General features: G+C 38.6%; 1 protein-coding gene and 1 long non-coding RNA gene across 5 annotated transcripts; one reads left to right on the plus strand and one right to left on the minus strand.

Moving 5' to 3' along the window:
- Positions 1–1,077: 1,077 nt before the first annotated feature.
- si:ch211-225b11.1 (uncharacterized protein LOC561694 homolog) lies at positions 1,078–16,522 on the minus strand. Of its 4 annotated transcripts, none has more exons than XM_046034529.1 (13): positions 15,992–16,522; positions 13,170–13,304; positions 10,250–10,460; positions 9,314–9,446; positions 7,895–8,029; positions 7,333–7,436; positions 6,323–6,447; positions 4,909–5,021; positions 3,642–3,782; positions 3,403–3,502; positions 3,105–3,205; positions 2,812–2,979; positions 1,078–2,218 (listed from the first exon to the last, which is right to left on the minus strand). In XM_046034529.1, the coding sequence occupies exons 1-13, from the start codon at positions 16,203–16,205 to the stop codon at positions 2,105–2,107; spliced, it is 1,794 nt and encodes a 597-aa protein (XP_045890485.1). In that variant the 5' UTR covers positions 16,206–16,522; the 3' UTR covers positions 1,078–2,104. The 4 variants fall into 4 exon arrangements, with proteins under 4 accessions (XP_045890485.1, XP_045890486.1, XP_045890488.1 ...); XM_046034530.1 differs by lacking the exon at positions 15,992–16,522 and adding an exon at positions 15,222–15,282; XM_046034532.1 differs by lacking the exon at positions 15,992–16,522 and adding an exon at positions 11,958–12,078 and having other exon boundaries at positions 13,170–13,291.
- On the plus strand, positions 6,476–12,974 carry LOC123960048. Its single transcript, XR_006822424.1, has 4 exons — positions 6,476–6,556; positions 10,651–10,808; positions 10,890–11,003; positions 11,394–12,974. It is a non-coding gene; the product is annotated as an uncharacterized LOC123960048 (long non-coding RNA).
- Positions 16,523–16,859: the final 337 nt, after the last annotated feature.

Below are 16,859 nucleotides of genomic sequence, written 5' to 3' on the forward strand. Positions count from 1 at the left end.
AATACAACAACAAGGTAATATTATGTCTTATATTCTCATCCACCATCTAATGGTTGAAAATACTGCTCCGATTCAAAACTTATTTGCAGACCCCTGCAGTATATTAGTACTACTTCTTTTTCTTCTAATGTATGTACTCAACATGATGAATGTCCGGACTGCCTGAATTCTAGTAGTAGAATTTTAAATTAGTTTGTCCGTTTTCAGCTACTGTAGAAATATGACGATGCAAGGTGGCGACGTCCATGGAAGGAGGTGCCCGGGGTTATGTACATATAAATGTCTCATTCTTATATAAGATCTTTATACGCCACTGAAAACATAGTTATGGATCTTATATTGCATGTCTGTCAATAGATCCTCAGAAATATTACACACTGGACCTTTAAGCTAAAAAAAAAAAAAAAAAAGCTACGGATTATAAAAATGACCCAAAAACGTGCATGCACCATAACTTTAACAACTTCTTGACACAGTTTCTTTTCCGTTGTCTCGCTTTGAACATGACAAAAGAGGAGGGAAGAGTAAATCATGCCTACATATGTGTTGCCTCAGCAGGGATGACCGTACATGAGAAAAGTTGATCTATAGGAGAAACAGATCTGAAAGCAACACAAAATGACTGAGAGCTGCACTGACTTAGATTCTATTATATATTTTGTAATGTCATGTGCTACCTGAATTTACCCCCTGCTCATATATCTTGGCATTGAGGGTATCTTTAAAACACTGTTTAAGGATCTTTTTGTCTCATTCTTGTGAACCTAATATCGCATATTGTAATGTCTCTTGAGCTAAGTGTCTCTTCACACCCCTAATCTGAGCCCCTTTGTCCCCACCACTTTTCAACACAAAGTGATGCCCTGGGTCAAAACTAATAATGCATTCAGGTCACCAGTATGAAGTCAAACATTTCTAAATTGGTTCCCAGACAGCTGACAATCATCATGAAAAAGTATGTGTAAAGACACAAAGTAGATCAAGTTTCATAACACTTAGATAGCCCCCCCCCCCCCAACATGACACACACACCCACACCTCCATCCTACTCAATTAATGGAATCAACGTTAGCTAGCTTAATGTTGACTTGTTTTAATTCTTATTCGGCATTTTATAGGAGGTTGGCATTACCTCCACCTACTGGATGAAACAGTGCAAAATATTTACAGTATCCACCCAAAGTGATTCCATTCACAACTATAGTCTGTCAAGTTATTTTTAAGGTTGTTTTTTTTTCTAATTTAGTGTCTATAGTAGCATTCTCGCAACCCCTCTGGGACCAGGTCCCCAAAGGGATCCCGACCCCCAGGTTAAGAACCACTGATTTACATATTACAGTGTTTTTTGTATTGGTCTATTCCAGGTGACGACCATCAGAACCAAAACACCAGACAAATATGATAAGGTCATTTGACGTTTCTCTACTTCACAAGTGGATGATGATTTCCTAAAAGCTACATCAAACAACAGAACAGCACAGTGTATTATGGGGTTTAAGGCCCACAAAGAATAACATTGTTTGTGGCCATATAAGGATGTATTTGGACGAGACTTTCAAATGGGATAGGTCTGTTCACCCCCTTTGTGATGTATCTGATCAGGAAATGTGGCCTTTAGGACTCAGTCTATGTATTTAGCCAAAATTGCCTCTGCCACAGATGAGTGATACACTCTTACAGCACACAAACTCACTGACATTCATCACACATTGCAAGAGAAAATGTCACTGCGTACACCAGGCATTCTTCAATCAAAGGGGAGGAAATAATCATTTAAATATCAATCTTTGGTTGGAATGAACATTTGCTTAGTCTAGACAGGGCAAATGCTCACTCATACCTAAACTAAATGAAATAAAAGTAACCATAACTTTTAACAGAATATCAAATGGCTTGAGTTTTTCCACATATGTAAAGTGGGCTTAAGGTTCTGTCCCTTGGTAGAACAAGAAGGATAGAATTATACTTTTATGACAGAAACTTAATGACAGTGTATCGCAGTGTAAATACAGTTATTTATATGACTAAAGAGCACATCATTAAACCTCCTACCACATGGTTTAGTATGTAGAGACGCACACATATGGTTTGGCTGTATTCCTGGTCATGCCACTGAAGTCAACAAGATTTCAGATGCTGGGTTGTCTAGGTTTTGTTTTTCCGGCAGGGAATCCTCAGCATCCAGGTCTACTTTGGAAATCATAGCCGTTTTATGTCTCTGAGGGTTGGAAGAGGCAAAAGATTAGTAGAAACAAACAAACAACATCTTAGAAAAATGTGTTCAAGCACATCTGGTCAGCTCAGGCACTCATAAAGTGGGAACAATTAGTAAAATGGACTACTTAGAAATACCCAATGGTAAAGACAGAATGTACAATCAGCTAACTTATTTCTCACAAGTATTAGCCATAGCCCCGCCTCTGCACATAATACTAACATCTCCTGTAAGAGATGCTAGTGGCCACCACTGTGGTCCAGAGTAAAATAGCTACTAATGGATTGCCATGAAATTTTGTACAGACATTCGTGTCCCCCTCAGCATGAATTGTAACTTTGGTGATCCCCTGACTTTTTCCTGTATACAACTATGACAATCCCACTAGTATATGCTATATAAACTTTGTGTTTGGTGCTAATTAACAAATGTTAAATTTGTGAGACGGTAAACTTTATGCCTGCTTAACATCAGTATGTTAGCATTTTAGCTGGGCATTGTGTACTCAGACGATAAAAAACAAACCAAAACCCCTAAAAGCTATTGCCTTTTCCCCAGTTTCCACAGTCATTTGTCTGAATTATGAGTCATATTACCTGAAGAAGTGAGCCTTTGTTGTTACAGATCTCTTGAATGGCTCCAAGTGGGATCCACACTATGGAGACCAGTGAGATGCCCCAGCCCACCCATTCAGCCCACACTGGGTATGTGTACTTCCCATAGTGAACAGGAGTGTACTGGATGATGCTGGAGATCAGTATACACTATGTAGGGAAAAGTATAGTCATAAAACTATGTTTAATAACCATCATTATTATTATTTTAATGATCATTGATCACTGATAATTAAGAACCTGTGGTGAATTTATTCAGACAGTTTAAACCTCACCAGCACCAACATAGGACAAAACAGCATCCAACAGACACGAAAGAAGATGTTTGGAGTTTTTCCTAGCATCCTCTTGACCATTAAGGAGATTCTTGGGACACCTGATGGAAAACATACTGTAAATACCTAGAATAATCATGAACCACTAATACAGATTTCCTTATGATGTGGCTAATGCGAGATGTTTAATGTTGAATAATTTACAAGCCACAGCAAATCATGGTGGCTTAGAGGTCTAAAGCATTTACCATAACCAGGACATCTGGATTTGAACATATAAACTTTATGTAGATCTTACCAAAGATCCAACAGACAGCTACAACTTCAAAGAAAGCCAGGAACATGAGGGAAACCACAGCGGTGTAGTGGTCCATCAGCTGAAACACATAGATACCTCCCTGTGCAGGAAGGAGAAAACAGAGAGAGAGAGGAAGAGAAAGTTACAAAACAACTGACACTAGTGATACAACTGTTAACCACAGTCTCCCAGATATCCTCAAATAAGAAGTGAAAGAGCCTTGCTGTTACATACTGTACCTTGGTAACATGAGGAATCCCTAGGATAAAGCCAAGGACGCACACAGCCAGGGCCAGCAGCTCTTCTCTCTTTAGGAAGCGCAGAATGATGGGGCCAAACTCATCTTTTATGAACGTAATAGCGACCTCAACTGTGGCAAACTGTGGCACACACAAAACATGTAAAAAACAAACAATTGAAAAAAGAAAAAAGAAAAAAGGTACCTTGAGAGATTTTTGCGTCTTTGTTTGGGATGCAATTATGAGGTGCAAAGAGTAAAAGAGCTGGGTAACCATGACTACAGTGATGAGACAGCAAAGGCTACAAATGGAAATCATGTATTTAGCCATATTATGATATGTGGGTTTAAATATGAATATATCAGCCAGCTCTTATTAAACGATGGGAGCTGATTTTGCCCGCCTCACTGCAGAAAAAGAAAGCATGACAGTTGTACTGCAGATGAAAAAGCTTGCACATTTATTTCTTGCAACAGATAAGAACGTAACTTGGGCAGTGACCAACAGAAGTGGATTAATGAAAGGAACGGAGCCATAAGATCTGGCTTCCTTCAAAGGAGCCGTAATTCCCATGAGTACTGCTAAACATGAGCAAGCTAGCATTGTCATTGTGAGTTAGCATTTAGTTCAAAGTACAGCTGTGCATAGGTATTGGCTCAAAGAGGTGTTAGCATGGCTGTAGACTCTTGTTATTTAGTCTTGTTGGAGGGTGTATTTATCTGTTAGCAAAAGCTAAAATGAATGAGTTATCAGTCACCTAAATGAACCTATTATACTATAACTGTACTTAGCCTTATTTAGCCTGACAATTTTAAATAGCCTTCATGCTACTTAGAGTCAGTTAGGGTTAGTGACACTTATTTTGACCACACAAACATCCTAAATTGTACATGAGTAATCTTTTCTGTCCATAGCGAACAGATGGATGCAGTTAGGTAAACTGTTATTGAGAAATGGTCAAGTTGAATGTGCACAGTTGTGCAAAGCAGGAAGAAATCTTCTGTAATTGTTTTGTCTACATCATTTGAGTAATGAAACATCTGCTTTGTCCTATTTCCCCAAGCGTTTACCTTCCTCCAGACGAGCAAAAAAATGTGACTTCAGTTTAATTGACAGCATGAATGTTTCCACCAAATGCAGACTCAAATATGCAAGACTCAAATTTGTGCTAAAAACTCAAATTAAAATGCTCTAGTGCATTGCTTCATGTTCACAATATCCTCCTCCTCTATCACACCGTGTTTATATGATTGTTAGAGATGTTTACCTGACTGTCTAGACCCAGACACAGCAGCATAAAGAAGAACAGAGGGGCCCACAGCTGGAAGACGGGCATGGTGGAGAGGACTTCAGGGTACACAACAAACACCAAACCAGGACCTGAAAAAGTAAAGGTGTTATGAGATGCAAATGTAGACTAATTCAGACTGTTGGCTTTCTATTAACTGATTTGCAATTCAAACCTGTGTTGTCTTGACATACATATTAGAGCAATGTATGTCGAATAAGCAATTTTAGAAAGAAGCAATTTTGAAAAAGCTTTAGAGTGTTACATCAGAAGACTGATACAACTCACATATGTACAGTAAATATAAAGCTAAGATTATTTTAGCATAAAGACATTTCTCTTTTAGCCTGTATTATTTTCTAGAAATAAATTGAACAAAATGCCACTAGAGATGTATATGTATGTATAAAATAATGGTTGCTGCTGATCATTGCCATTTGCCGAGAGAAATGAGAAAACTTAACCCACAACATCAAATACACCATCAGTATATGACATCCCTTTGAATCACCTGTTGCTAACTTCATGGTACATTTGACTTCATCTTACTGAAGCCCAACAATACAATGGCCCCATGTAGTTTGTTTTCAAACCACCGGTTACAGGCTGAATAGCCTGAACCTGAACTTGTAAGACCAGTTCATGGAAAGACAATCTGATCGAGACCAAACAATACTTTCTTAAGTTCTATGGTCAATAAAGAATGGATGGGTTATGATGAAGATAGAGTACAGGATGGTTTTACCATGTAAATAATATATCCAGAGAATTTCATCTGTACATTGTCTTTGCAGAGATCACTGATTACAGAATACCCGCAAACCTGACTGCCTTGTTTCAACAATGCCGTTGTTGTAGTGTGGTTGCTGGGATCACAATCATTCATGCCACTTCTTGGATATACCTTTAATGACTAGAAGTTTGAATCCTTAGCTAATCTACTAATCTTCCACCTGCAGTGTAGGCAAGAAATATTAGCAAAAGATCTGAAGCCATCACTGTGAAACTGAGGAATGGGCTGAAACTCCTGAAACACGTTTTGGCTGGCAGTGTTACACTCATATTTTTCATAACTCTTTTCATAATATAACCAATGATTAGCAAAATTTTCAATGAGGCCAGATCACAAGGTAGTGATTAGAGCGGACAGGGGATGCAGTGTTTTGATTGCCACACAGGATTCTTATCTGACCTTGCCTGAACACAAGTTGTCTCTGTTTCTAACGATGCATGACTTAACTGAAAAAGCTGTTGTTCAGATGTTGTTTGAGAATTTGGTTACAGAAGCCAAAACTCTCTCTGATTATTACATTACACAAACTGGATAAAAGTCTTAAAATAACACAAAGCTAAGAAAGCGTGATGTGATGGTCATTACAGGTTTGATGCTTACCATCTGTAGCTATGTTGTCCACTGGGAGGTTATGTATATGAGCCATGTAGCCAATAGCTGAGAAGATCACAAAGCCAGCAAAGATACTCGTGAATGAGTTGGCAAATGAAACAATTAAAGTATCCCTGGAGGAGAAGGAGGACAGAATAAACAACAGAGTACAGACACAGTACCCAAGAAACTCAGGAAAACAAAGGTACTTGATCGTGAAGCTGCAATTTGATCACCAGACAGGTACTTTTCTTTTAAATCAAGAAGTTTTCAGTTTGCGAGAAAATTGTAAAATATTGGTAACGAAAGTAGCACATGTCTGGCAGGTAAATACTGTGGGGCAGTTGGGGGTTTCTGCCCACACTGTTGCCTACATTGTTGTAGTTAGTTCACTGCATAACACCCCTCATCTGATCCTGTTCTAAATGAAACTAGAAATTCCTAATGTCTTATAAAACCTTCTCCAAATCCCTCAGGCAGCATTGTAGTTAGTTTAGCAGGATGGGAGCAACCGGAGACAGCAGCTTAAGTTCATGGCCAACACAGCACATTTAGAAACAGAAGACTAAAAATGTAGCTTCTTCCATAAACGATTGCTCCTGAAAGCTGCTCTTACAACACAGACAACTGAGAGTGTGTTTATAGTGGATGGTCTTTAGAAGTCAATATATTATTATAGTTTTAGTGAAGTGAATCAAGTTGTATTTTTGTAAGTCTGTAATGCTCTCCCAATATGTACAATGGGGGAACCAATAAGAGAAGTTGAACATTGTTGATATTGATTAGATAGTATTTTCTTCCTCTTTGTTCATCTGGTTATAAAATGACTGTGCTTTTAACATGTTTGGACCATGCAGTTTAATATAAGCGATGGATTCCCATAAATACACACAACATACAACAAAAACTAATGAACAAATTCACTATTTTAACAAGTCAATGTGATTTTACTAGAGCACATTCTGTTGGACAGTGAAAGACACAAACACCTTTCCAGACAGAGAATATGAAATCTTTACCTGAGAATGTTGTTGTTGAACTTGTTGTAACTAGCCATTGAAATCATGGAGCCAAACGCTATTCCAATGGAGTTAAACACCTGGGCAGCTGCATTAACCCAAACCTATGATGGAGATAAAGGAGAGCATGAAGATGAAGAACTTTAGTATAGTTTCACTTAATTTGGCTTCAAAGACCCCCAGAAACCTATTTTTCATACTCTATCCTAACCTCCAAGAACAAAACATTTTCCATCTTACTTTTTCTTGTGCTATTAAGGAGACATTGCATTTTTATTCTGGCACCTGTTCCTAAAATCTACAAAGTTTCACTTTCCAAGGTGTCCTGAGTACAACCTAAATGGTTTAGTTCATTGCTGCAATAACCTCTGTTTCCCTGTTTTGCTCTGACATATACAGACAAATTAAATAGAATATAAATAAATATAAATACCATAATCAATCTCTACTGTATGAGTTCATAATTTATTTGATTAAAACTTTGTTTAAACTCTCTGGTGCCAACGTATGACCAAAGTCTTATGGGGTAGCCTACTTTTTGATGCTACTCATTCAGTCTCACCTTCACTTCAAACAGTTTGCTCCAGACAGGGGTCACAAAGTAGAGGATACCATTCTTGGCTCCAGGAAGCTGTACGTTATTAATGAGCAGGGCAAACAGGATGAAGTACGGAAATACAGCAGTGAAATACACAACCTGTGTGACACAAACAGTGAAAAGCAGAAATGGATTAACATGTGGATTTGTAATGTAGGTAAGGTTGCCACATTTGAGTTGTGGTCTGTTTTCAATGACACCAGTGAGGATGGTTTTTGTTTAGCTTTCAATGAAATATCTCAATCTGGCCAGGTTCAAATTTCCAGTTGATGAATTGCGGTACAGTATATCACAAATGATTGTATAATTAAACTTGCATGTTGGTAGGATACCTGTCTCTGTGCCTGACTGTTTGTTTCCCTCATGATTCCCTTATGTGTCTTTTTCTGTGTGCTGTGGGCGAGGCCTTTCTCATGATTTTTGAGACACAGTATTTTCTTGTGATTCTTCCTTGTGTGTTTCTACTGCCTAATTGTGTTTCACGCACTCATCCACCCAGCTCCAGTCTCCCCAGCAATTTCTCACCACCCTCTGCCTTTGTCAACTGCCTCTCTGCTCGCTCCATCTCCATATCCAATAAATATCCTTCTCTTATATTAACCTACTCCACAGTCTGTCTGCTGTTGGGCCCAAATCAGCATCATGTCCTGATTCTGACTTCTGTTTTGATTGTCTTGTGTGTTTTACACTAAACTATATTCGTCAACTTCCTGAGTATCCAACTTGCAAAAGAAATAACACGTAATGTAGACGATGCTGCATAAAAAAGGGTATGGTACAAGCACCATCCATTGTCAACCGCTTATCCTGCATACAGGGTCGTGGGGGGCTGGAGCCAATCCCAGCTGACATTGGGTGAAAGGCGGGGTACACCCTGGACAGGTCGCTAGTCCATCGCAGGGCCACACATAGACAAACAACCCACTCACACTCACACTCACATGCACACCTAAGGACAATTTTTACCAATTAACCTGGATGGTGGGAGGAAGCCGGAGCACCCGGAGAGAACCCACGTGGACACGGGGAGAACGTGCCATCTCCACACAGAAAGGCCGGGGCAACCGGGGTTTCAACCCAAGACCTTTTTTTTTGGGCTAACCACTGCACCACCGTGCCGCCCTGGTACAAGCACTTTTTTAAGAATTAAAAACATGTTTTGATGTCATGAGAAAAAAAATGACTTGGTCTACAGACTAAACTATATTCCTACATACAAAAGTTGTTGCCTATAAAGCTCCTCTTTTTCTGATATTGCTGAATTATAAACAATAACTGTGAAAATCTCACGAACAATTCAGAGAATGGGACTGACACAATGTTAATTAGTTAATTAGCAATATGTTTAAACACATTTTGCAGAAAAGCAGGCATTATTCTGACCTTGCCAGTAGATTTGACTCCTTTAAATATACATAAGTACACGATGACCCAGGAAATAACAAGATAGCCAAAGAGTTCCCAGCGAAGACCACCAGCTTCTTCAATGCCACTGGTTTTCTCCAGAAGCCTGTGACTGGAAAAAATGAAAAAGAAGGGTAAAATATACAAATAGCAAGTGATTCCCACTATTGTATCTTCACTTGGTTTCAAATATTGTAAAAGGTACAAAGTGTAAGAATTGAGACTACTCTCCATCTGTCCGAATACAAACTCTAGAATATCACATATCAGGTCATAACTTGTGCTAACTGCCTAGTTAGCTCAGTTAACCCCAAATCTATCTTAACAGTCCTATTAGCTGTCTGAGTCTGAAATTGATACCAGAACCAGTGAAGATTGCCTCCAAAACCGATGGAGGCCTGTTTGACGAGGGATACAGTACAGAGGTGATTTCCAGAACTACAACAGTTTTAGTGAGCTTTACTTTGTTTCTGTCGAGTTTGATTAAAGTGTGTTCTACAAAGAGTTAACAAGTCAGTTTGTTTTGTGAAAGAGAGAAACCTGAATTCAGAAGGTGTACGGTTGTATTTTTCTGTTTAATAAGAAAAAAGAGAGCTTGTATCAGACTATCGCCTCGAGGTACAAAGTGGTAACACAGGATGGGCCGGGGGTAGCTGGTTAGCATGTTAGCAACCTAACCTCAGTAGATATCTCTGCAACACAATACGTAGACGTCTTTGACATAATGTCAGAACTGTTGATGTTAAACTAAAATTCTGGTAATTTCTTTCACATTGTGAAAAACACCACAATTTTAATGATGTCTGCTTCCTCCAGTAAATGTAACAAAAGAGAAAAAACAGCTAGAGGACAAATAGTGCAAAAATCTTGAAACAGTATATTTTCTTCAGATGAAATACAGTGCACCATTCTCACTCAAAGAACTGTTGGCTGGCAGACTGCAGGTGGGTGGCATTGCCAGGGAATCCATTGGAACAGTTTCCAACAGTATTCCAGGTGTTGTTGCAGGACATCCAGGGGAGGGTCGCTCCGAATGAGTTGAATAAATAGAAAAGTGCCCAGCTCATGAGGACATTGTAGTACGTGGAGAACACAAAGGAGATAACAACTGTGGCCAGACCAACACCTGCAGAGTGACAGGTAGGGAGGGAGGACACAAAGTGAGAGACAACTCTGCAGAAGTATATGGGGAAGAAGTTGTACACTTTACTTCTTAATTGTTATGAAATCACTCTCATACTGGTTATTTTGCAATGTGAAGTGTCAATTATTATTTGGGCTCTGGATAATAATTATGGGTATGGTTTATATCTCAGATAAAGACAAACAACAGAGAAGAGGCAGTAATCTCTGGTCAGTGGTGACAAAGGTTAAATCAAGCTAACTCAGCCACAGATAAAAGGCATTCCTGGAGCCATGGATTATAAATTCCACTGTGACATTTGGCCTGTGTCTCTTGACCACCCGACTAAAGGTGAGATCAAAGTCCTGCTACAGATGTTAATGATTCAGTCTGTTAACAACTGTGGTTCTAAGCTGTGTTATCCGATTTCAGGTTCAGGGTCATATGCCTGTATTTGCCTTGGGGTTTTTTTTGCTGGCTTCCTCAGAGAATTGTGAGCAATGACTCAGCTAAAGAGCTTGGCTTGGCCTCTGGAGCACGAAGAGGGTAATTATTTTAAAAGGATTATATGATGGACAATTTCTGTTTCACAACCAAATTTTCTGGAGTCTCAGCTGTTTGCCTGGCAACAGCTCAAGAAATAGTTCCACACATAACAACCTGTAATGCTGTATAAAGCCAAGCTAGCGGTTCCCCTTTCCAGTCTTTATGCTAAGCTGAGCTAACTGTCTGCTAGATCCAGCTACATATTTATACTTATTTATTTATTTATTTATTTATATTTATGCTGGTGTATCATCTGGTAGCTTATCAATCTTCTCATCTAACTCTCAGCAAGAAAGCAAAGAAGAGCATTTTTTTAAAAATGTGGAACAATTCATTTTTGTATTACTATTCCTGATCTTTTGATTCATGTTATCATTGCCTGTTTTTCAGCCGTATGACAGGAATGCCATGCTCCACTGGATCCTGTGGTAAAATGGAAGGACAGGCGGCTGAAAAACAGCTCTGTGTCATCATAATGACAGAACCAAAGGAAACCCTCTCTGAGCTCTAGGATCAGCTAGAACCACTGTGTATGATACACGCTAAGCGCTCCTTCCTTTGTGATTGCCTGTTTGCCTCGTCCACTCTACACATCTAGATTAAATGGTTGACTGCTCCACTGGTACACCAGACACACTTAAAGTGGGGAAGTGATGCAGAGCAGACAAAAACTGAGGGAAACAGTCAAAGCTGTCCCCTTATATCTCTTCTTTATTACCCTGTCATACCTCACCTGTCCACTACACAACCCTCACTAAGACACTGAACAAAGCCCTAAATTTAACCCATAAAAATGTATGATCGGATACAGCATACTACAGTAAATATGAGCGCATCTGTTGATTTGTGATAGATATTTGTGGGCATCTAAATCACGGATCACAGGTACATCACAGCAAACTGCACTGAGTTGCACAGGGATATCATTCAAAAGAACATACAGAAAAAAACTACCTGCTTTTGGACCTTGTTTAGCACAGAGCATTTATCAGGAAGAAATGAGCGATAAATCAAGTGAAGGACCCATACGTTTTGACCGGGTAGATAATCTCTGTCTTTAAAGGAAATAAGAAAACTATGGAGAAAAATTTGAAGTTAGAACAAGTCAGACAGCATTTTCAATTCACACCCATAAGTACTGATTGTTGATGGGTGGGCTCTTGTTTGATTTGGACAGGAATCAGTTTAATGAGCTGCTGGGTGACTGCCAGCGCTCTCCGAGTCCACACATTTCAGTTCATTCATTTGTTGGATTTACAATCAAACACCTGCTGGCGAGGGATTTGTTTTCGTAAGCACTGTAAGCTTTTAAACAAACAACCCTTTCTACGGATCCACATGTGTTTAAATAACTAAAATAGATTGTGAAAACACATCTTCAGTCACCCATAATATAATCCACATAATTTATGGATATTCAGTTCATGGTTCAGTTGATTTTATCATTTCTTTTTTAGTGATATATACTTTAATGTTCATTCGGTTCCAGAGAATGTAATTTAAAAAAAAAGAAGTATGATAATGAAGTAAAAAAAGACCAGGATTGAAATGTTCCTTTAACAAGTTATCACCCATCAACATGTGAAGACAATCCATTTATCAGACAGAAAAGGGCAGATTTCATTTCAAAGAGCAAACAGAACGCAAATTAACTGCTTGAATCTGCCAAGTCTCTCATACTGCACCACATATCTCAGATCAGATCAGAGAACCCTTCTGGCCAATCAAAGGGCGCCTGTCTACGTCTATCATTTTTCCAATTCAGTTGAGATGAAACAATGCCCACTTTCCATCTGACAAAGATCTCAATGGTATACAAATTTTTTCATACAGGTCTCAATGTGTTTTGCAATATATTCAATGCAGCAACTTTAGCAAAAATGTTATGACTTTTTTAATTTGTGGTTTGTAGAATAGGATTTGAAGTGTTGTGTTGTGTTTGTGTGACATAAAAAAATCTACATAAAACAACTGCAACTCTTTTTTTTTTTCTCTTTAGAAATGAGCAAAACATTGTACTTTACATACTCATTGTACTTTTTTTACATAGCAACAGCAATAAAAACCATGCAACTTTGCAAGAATGTCCCCCAAAAGTGTGAAAATGAAAGAGAAGTCATCATCCCCATCAAATAAGAGGAGACTTTGGCCTGGAGAGACACTCACCTTTTAACAAGGGACAGATTTTGGCAAGAGCATGTACAGGCCCTAAACGAGTGTACTGCCCAATAGCAAACTCCATGAAGAGCAGAGGAATGCCACATAGTATCAGCATGATGAGGTATGGGATCATGAAGGCACCTAAATCAGAAGACCAGAGAAGAACAGTTTGTCGCTGATACTACTGGTACATCCTGAGTTTGTATGTATAACGGTGCCTCAAGCGATACAATGTGGTAGCTGCTGTGTCACCTTTCAGATAAAGCATCCTTACTGTATAAAAGGTTTCTACATGGTTACTATTGACTTTATTATTGATTGATAAGTCATTGATGCTTAACAAATCCCTAATAACCTGTTTTTCCCCTTCATTTTAGTTTTTTTTTGCAGAGTCAATGTGTCCTTTAAATTTAGGGTAGTTAATGTAGTTATCCAGTCGTCCTCGAGCCTAAACAATAAAATAGGTTCATTTTCAATGACTCCAAAACAACATACTGTATATAACCGTTCCCCAAAACGATGTATGACCGTTGAAAAGTACCAGTCCAGCCACAGTATACCGGAGATTAAGTACATTATGTAAGTCACATGATGTTAAACACGTGGTTAACATTGTGAAAGGATCAAACTTTGGTTAGGTTTAGGCAACAAAACTACTTAGTTAGGTTTAGAAAAACATAATTTAATTAGGTATGTTATGCAAGTCATGTGAAGTTATTTAACAGATATTTAAATTAGACAGCGTTGACATTCCAGCTTAATACTATGCCACCTGACTTTGCTACATATGGCCACTAGAGGTCCCGGCCTAACAATAAGCGTAAACATGGCAAGCAGTTTTAACATTAGCTAAGTTTGACTGCAGAATTAACTTTACAGATATCATCATCTTTTTGAGGAGTTCTAATTGCACCGTGACAAGTCAGAATTTTTATTCAAAATATCTTTTACTTCATTCTGACTACTCTATGGTCAAAACAACAGATACATCTGTAATTTCAGTACTGAATAACATATCAGCAGCAATGTCACTGAAAACGACACTGGACTGGTCACACATCCTAAATGACAATTGCGGATATCTGAAATTAAATTTTCACTACTATAATAGTTGCAGGCCTATTAGTAATCACAATTCATTTAAAATATCTATAACTAATGATAACAGATATCTACAATTATATTACAGTTTTAGATATAACATATTTTGACTAGTCATAATTCCAGTCAATGTCATTCTGACCAGTTAAAACTTAATTTAAGATTTAACAGGACAAAAGGAATAAAAGAGATCCTGAACTGGTATTATGACTAGTCAGAATTCAGTTGCAGAGATCTATCCACATTGCGAATATCTGCAACTGAACTGTAGATAGCTGTAATGAAAACCCCATAGGCCTCCACATGAATGACAAAAGTAGTTTGAACCTTACTAGTCAAAATATAATGACAGATATCTTAAAAGGTATCTTGCAGATACTGAATATCAAGTAGCTAATAACTTGCCATAGGAGTAGTCAAAATTTAATTCTGCAACTGTCGTTTTGACTAGTCAGAATGATGTAAAAGATATCTTGAATAAATATTCTGACTAATCACAATGCAATTAGACAAGTCAAAATGACGATGTTGATGTTCATTATAGAAAGGCAAGCTAACAAATATTCCAACTGATTGCCATAGTCGCAGACCTGCATGCCTCAGTGCCGGTGTGTGGTGACGAATTCTGCATGCCTGCATGAATTGCATGTCATTTATGCTGTGAAAAGAGGGGGATACAAATCTCGTCACATAGCCTACAAAATGTGTTCTGAATTATGCATCCACCTCTTTAGGTCGGACACTTTGCTGTGCTCACTGATCAAACGCGGTTATCACCAAGGAATGGTACTTCTACTAAGTGCATTAAAATATTAAAGACTCTAAACGTTCACAAAATATATACTTCGAATCATTTATAACCATTGATGAACCCCAAAAAGAATATTCTAGCGTTTAAAAGCAGTATTTGCAGTTAGCCTATATGCTCAAAACTCGGCATAACACCGGCCTGCCTACCTTCCCGTGCACTCATTGCACATGATGGTAGACCGTTGGTTTTGGGTAAGAGACAATTTGGAGAGATCTGCAAAAATGGGTGGGATTTTTTTTCGTTTGGATACTTTCAAAATCTAGCTGCCTACCCCTGCTTTAATCCGGAAAGGACATCCCATACACTAAAGCACCAATCCGCAGGAAGAAGAGTTAGAGTCATATCTAAACAATTATAGTTTATCAATAACGTATTCTACTTTCACAAATAGCTGCAGGCTTTATGAGTTTTAACTTAAAGCCACTCGTTAAAATAAACCGTAAAGCTTTCATTTAGTGAAAACGTTATGCTGAATTTTGCTGAGTCATGCTTTGTTACTTAACACAGATGATGGTGTAACATGACTGAGAAAAATTAATAAGTTGTTCCTTCTTTTTTTTATTCAAAACTGGTGTTTGGCATATTTGCCCATAAACTGGCTATATAGTCAGGTTTAAACAGTGGATCCATTTTAGAGGTTCCAATTTTTCCCACAGTCCAAAGAAAAGTCCAGGGGCGACTCTAAAATGACGAGACGGTGTGAATGTGATTGTGAATGTCTCCGTCCATGTGTCTATGACAGATTTGGCAACCTGTATAGCCTTCATAGCCAGGGTGGCTATAACAATTGCTACTGTAGACAAATTTTCTCAACATTTGTATCAATGACAAATAATTTCATCCCACTTTTGCTTCAGGTTATTTTACAGATCCGGATTATTGGTTCAGCCAAAATACCAGACCTATAGGGTCTTACCTCCACCGCTGCTGTAGCAAAGGTAGGGAAACCTCCAGACATTGCCCAGTCCCACCGCGTACCCCACTGACGCTAAGATGAACTCCAGCCGCCCACTCCATGTGGGTCTCTGCGCCTCTGCTTCCGCGGTCTTCTCGGCGTTCACTTTGAGATCTAAAGGTTTCAGAGCATAACCTCCCTCATCAGAGGATGAATTTTCGGCACCGACCTCCATTGTAGTTTATTAGAGATGAGAATAAAGTGACGGGTTTTGTTAGGCTATCACAATCAGACAATTATGTGCCACACTTTATCCGAGAAATAACAAATTATCCTTAAGTAGGCTAGGGTATAAGCTTATATCATAGCTAATCAGACCGACAGTTAACTTCCTGGACGTCATTAATGATACATGATGTTCAATTAACGCCTAACCTTTAAAACACTGAGGATAGCCTACAACACAATGACCGGCCAAAGCCCACCACTTCTGTTCCTCATCAGCCTGGTCTTGTTTAATACGACGTAACCGCACGACCTTTTCCATTATCACTGCTCAGCCATTAAATTAGACAAGTTAGGTAGGCTACGCCTCTTTCCAAAATAAAAGCCGAGCTGTAGGACTACTTGTCATTCAGGTCTGCGGACATGTAAATGTATCAAAAGGATGAACTTCCTAAATGTCCAGTGTTTGCTATAGGCAAAAAATATGTTGTACATAGCCTACTTGCAGAGTTGGCATGTTCATCACATAGTTATATGAATCTGGGCACAATGTTTTTTGAAGAAGACATATAACCTCAGTTTAATGTTGCGTTTTAGCTGGTTTGTAGATATTTTGATGAATTGTGAAATAATTTGCACTACAGGGGAGCCAGGGGGAGCTTGA

This window comes from Micropterus dolomieu, linkage group LG21 (assembly GCF_021292245.1).
Source record: "Micropterus dolomieu isolate WLL.071019.BEF.003 ecotype Adirondacks linkage group LG21, ASM2129224v1, whole genome shotgun sequence".
Classification (NCBI taxonomy): domain Eukaryota; kingdom Metazoa; phylum Chordata; class Actinopteri; order Centrarchiformes; family Centrarchidae; genus Micropterus; species Micropterus dolomieu.

Bases quoted from the DNA above. Each gene is read 5' to 3' on its own strand.
- si:ch211-225b11.1 (XM_046034529.1), bottom strand. From the start codon at position 16,205: ATGGAGGTCGGTGCCGAAAATTCATCCTCTGATGAGGGAGGTTATGCT. The intron at 8,030-9,313 runs GTCAGAATAATG...TGTGTCACACAG, and splicing joins GAGTCAAATCTACTGGCAAG to GTTGTGTATTTCACTGCTGT. The intron at 5,022-6,322 runs GTAAGCATCAAA...TTACTTTTTCAG, and splicing joins GGACAACATAGCTACAGATG to GTCCTGGTTTGGTGTTTGTT.